This window comes from Cajanus cajan, chromosome 11, assembly GCF_000230855.2.
Source record: "Cajanus cajan strain Asha chromosome 11, NIPB_CcT2T_4, whole genome shotgun sequence".
In the NCBI taxonomy this organism is placed as follows: domain Eukaryota; kingdom Viridiplantae; phylum Streptophyta; class Magnoliopsida; order Fabales; family Fabaceae; genus Cajanus; species Cajanus cajan.
In genome coordinates, this window is record NC_138527.1 from 3,218,493 (window position 1) to 3,222,989 (window position 4,497).

General features: G+C 34.1%; 1 protein-coding gene across 1 annotated transcript; it reads left to right on the forward strand.

Moving 5' to 3' along the window:
• Window positions 1-297: 297 nt before the first annotated feature.
• On the forward strand, window positions 298-3,734 carry LOC114916023 (SWR1-complex protein 4-like). The gene is made up of 5 exons (XM_083067231.1): window positions 298-304; window positions 670-950; window positions 1,049-1,294; window positions 2,516-2,605; window positions 3,597-3,734. Exons 1-5 carry the CDS (start codon window positions 298-300, stop codon window positions 3,705-3,707), a joined length of 735 nt encoding a protein of 244 aa, XP_082923357.1. The 3' UTR covers window positions 3,708-3,734.
• Window positions 3,735-4,497: the final 763 nt, after the last annotated feature.

Genomic DNA, 4,497 nt, shown 5'->3' on the forward strand with positions numbered 1-4,497 from the left:
TAGTGATGCTTCTAAGATGGGATTGGGAGTGTTGATGCAAGAAGGAAAGGTAGTAGCTTATGTTTCTTGAAATTGAAAATTCATGAGAGGAATTACCTTACCCATGACATTGAGTGAGCGATTGTGATATTTACACTAAGATTTGGAGACACTACCTATATGATTCTAAGCTTGAGGTAATTAGTAATCGTAAGAGCCTTAAATATTGTTTGACCCGAAGGAGTTGAATATGAGACAAAAGAGTTGAAATTTTTATAGACTAGGATTTTAATCTTAGTTGTTATCTTGGTAAAGCCAATGGATGGTCGATGCTTTGAGTAGGAAGCCTCTACAGTTAACTTCCCTTAAGATTAAAGAGATGGACCTTTTGGCTCGGTCTAACACTATTACAAAAGTACTGTTCTACATCACCATTTCTACATCGGTTGGCTTAAAAATGACGTAAAAATAAAATGCAGTGACAATTTTGTAAATAAATGTAAAATGTTAGCATATTTACATCGGTTCGAAGCAAAAACAATGTAAATATGTGTTGTTCTACGTCAATTTCTTTAAGGACCGATGTAGTATAGCTCGAAAAAATCGCACACAAGCAGAGCCTATGCCATTCTCCCAAATCTGTTCTCCTCTACAAACTTGAATCTCCTTAACAAGCTTAACGCGGCGCAGCACGAGAACGCCGTCAAGTCCCTCGCCTACGAGGCGGAGGCGCGTCTCCGGGACCCTGTGTACGGCCGCGTTGGCCTCATTTCCATCCTCCAGCACCGCCTCAAGCAGCTTCAGACCGAACTCAACCACGCCAAGAGCGAACTCGCCTCCTACATCGGCCCCCACACTCTCCTCCCTCCCATACCTTCCCCTGCACTGCCTCTGCCGCTGGTGGACTCGCACCTCTTATGCCTGCAATTGAAGCTTCTCAATTGAAGAAAAAGCCTCCTCCTCTCGAAAAGGTTTGCTTTTCTTTTTCTTTTTTTTTTGTTTTGGCAGTACTTAATTACTTTGGTGGTTTAACTATTGAATAATTTCACATTTTTCTCTTCTTCTTCAGGTCACTTGGCAGTGGCTTCCTTTCACTAGTTCTGCTCGTAAAGATAATCTTCACCTCTATCATTGGGTAAGTAACTATCTCGGTATAATTTTGAATATAATCTGTGATTATGAACACACGAGTAATTGTTATTTGTCTCTCCTAATTCAGGTACGAGTTGTCAACGGTGTTCCTCCTACAGGGGACTACTCTTTTGCTAAGTATAATAAGGTAAATGTGAGTTTACTCTGTCTTCATGCATGTCTTGCATTGCTTTATTTCTGAATTTAGTTTTGGGCATCATCGTCTTTTTGTATGATTTAATGTTAGTTTACTGGCTGTGGTGCAATCTGTTGACGTAATCAAATACACAGATGAGGAGTATGACAAGTATTTGACAGATCTTGTGGGTATCATGTCTAACTGTACAATTTTATGCAATTTTTTGAATGGTTTGCTCAAGCTATCATGTTGCATTTTTTTTTATGCTACCCATACTGAATTTTATTCACTGTATCAAGTTGTGATTGTTGAGTCTCGACTGACTTCTATTGCAAGAGTAGTATTAAAATATATTTTTGTGTATGCACAATTATAAGTGCTAAATTGTTTGTTAGCATGTTGGAGATTATAAAAATCATATTGTTGAAAGCCGTTTTTGTTTTTTTTTCTTGGGAAGAAAAGGATATCATGTTATTCCTGTGTGGTCTATTCTCAACAAATTATACTGTTACATCCAAGAGGTTTTTCCTTCAGTCATTAATTTAGTTTGTCTAAAGATATTGATTGGTTGATAGAGAACAATTAATGTTGAGACAACTGCCAAGCAAATGGGCCTTAGGACTTGGAGGATTTATGCTAGGAGAAACAAGAAAGAAAAGCAAAAATAAAATACATGTATGCTGTTCTCTATGGCACAATTGCTCTGTTTAGGGAGGTTATAATTATATTTGTTCTCTCTATCCAATAAAGCAATTATCTCTATTTTACATATCTCTGTTCCTAGGCTTCCATTTTAAATCCTTGAACCCCAAGTTTAGTGTGGAGTACATTTATTTTGGTATGGATCGATGCCAACAGCGAGATTCTATAAACTTGATCAGAGATAGATTATCAGAATCATAATAATCCCAGCTTTATTTGATTTTGGCAATTGAGTGTTGGCCTAATTTATCATTTACTTTTGCTGAGGGGTGTCTTTTGTGAGGATACCTTTTGGTTTGCTGTGACAATATTTATTTGGAGCCTGGTCTTGCTTGAGCTTATGTATGCATTAATGTAGGAGGTTTAGAAAAAATTATTCCCTCCTAGATGGATAAGTAATGCTGTTTGTGATGGAGATAGTGGTTTTTGTAGAATGATTATGGTAAAACATTCGATATTTATTTTAAAGCTTTTGAATTGGGTAATGTCAAAATGAGTAGGGTCAGAATTCAAATCATTGTTACGTTGATGTCATATCAAAATTTTGAACTATTTTTTTGAACATATGCACTTGAGCAAATGGTGCAAGCTGCGAATGCTTCTGCCGGACTTAGAACTATCAAACGGGTTGAGAAAACTTTGCAAGATCTTGGTGTTTGTCTTTACTCCCTTGAACTTTTAATTCAGTTTAGATGTTTCATTTTTTTTTGTCCCTGGTACAGTTACTAGTATTCACTTATCTGTGTTTTTAACAATATATAGGCAAATGTTAACTAGTGAACACTTGTTAAGGATTAAAAAATGGAAAATATTGTTTATTTTTTATAAGAACCTTTTTTTTGGTGAATTTGTAAGAACTGTTTTTGACGTTTTCTTTGGTCCTTTTCATAGGACCCCTTCTAAATTATTTACTGCATTTAAAAAAAATTAACAGAAAATGTTCTTAATTACTCATCTATTTTTTCTAGTCTATGAATAATAATTGCAGTAAATTAATTTCTTGGACTCTCACAAAGATAGGGGAAGATCACTAGTCAGAGCTGCCTCTTTCATTCACTTTGGCATTTTATAGAATAAGAGAATGGTTAAAAGTGGAAATGCATTAATTAATTAGGTAGAAAGGAATTAGAAAATGAGATCCCAATAATTTAGAGGGTAATTCTGGACAAATAATACAAATTATTTCAAACTTTAAATATAGAGCATTGGTCATAATATGCAATAATGCAAAATTTGAAAACAATATATTGGATAAGTTGAAAGCAATAAACTGCACAAGAATTGCAAGTCGGGTGACAGAAAATTGAGCTCTCATCATTTTGCTTAAACTTGAACGGGTTTTCTATTGTGTAAAGAACAAAATAAGAAGCTATGAATAAAAAATATATATTAAAAATAAAAGTATTAATTATATTAATGTTAACATAAAAGTAAACTTGAGCTTATTTAAGGGTAAAATCAGCTTTGTTTTTGGCTTGCTGAAGCTTAAATTCTCCAACAATATATACATATTTTATCCGAGCAGAAATGTTTGTTATATGTCATATTTGAGCATATGTATGGAAATGTGTGTTGCACAATCACGCAAGAACAATATTGACTCTCTGATCCACTTCCTTTTTAATTGGTTCTACTGTGTTCCCAGGTCAATTTGAAACCAAGGGTTCCTACAAAAGCTGTTTGTGCTGAGCATCTTGAATTAAGAAGAGAAATACTAACTTGGCTTAATCTTCAGAAACAGGTATATAAGGGTTGAGAGAAATATAGTTGTTATTGGGTATTTTATAAATTTTATAATCTTGTTCCATATTTAGTTATATTTAGTGTGTCAAGAGGCATGCATGTTGATAAGATAGTGTGGATGCTAACATGTTACATGTCTATTTCTTTAATATAATTTCTGTTTGAGATTTATATATATATATATATATATATATATATATATATATATATATATGTTTATTATAGGTAATCAGAAAGAATCTAAAAAATAAATGAAGTTTTTTTAAAAAAAATGTAATCTACATCGGTTGTTAGTAAAACCGATGTAGATTTTAGCACAAATCTACATCGCCCTATTATATATCGGCTTTAGAACCGATGTAGATTACCTTGTAGAACCGATATAGATAATACATTCTATAGTAGCGTAAGGATTTAAGTTTGACTTGTGAGATTACTCCTAGTAGTGTGAAACTAGGTATGACTCGAGTAACTAATGGATTGTCAAAGGAAATTGGAAAAGCACATTTAGATTATTCATTTTTGGTGGTAAAACGTGAGGCTATAGGATAAGGTGATGGATAAGAGTTTGACTTGGGTGTAGATGGAATGGTGAAATTAGAAATCTGGTATGTATACCTAGTGAACTTATGCTTAGGTGTTTGATCTTTGGAGAGGATCATAGAAGTAAAACTAATATTGTGGCAGATGTGAGACCTGCAGCCTCTCTCTCTCACTCTCTTTTGTCATTTCTCTTTTCCCCTCATTTCCCTTATTCTCTCAAGCCTCTCAATCTGATTTTGATTTCCTTTCTCTAAGGCTGA

Coding starts and splice junctions, on each gene's coding strand:
- LOC114916023 (XM_083067231.1), top strand. Junction 1,295..2,515: donor TCTGTCTTCATGCATGTCTT/GCATTGCTTTAT, acceptor TTTTTTTGAACA/TATGCACTTGAGCAAATGGT. Junction 2,606..3,596: donor AAACTTTGCAAGATCTTGGT/GTTTGTCTTTAC, acceptor CTGTGTTCCCAG/GTCAATTTGAAACCAAGGGT.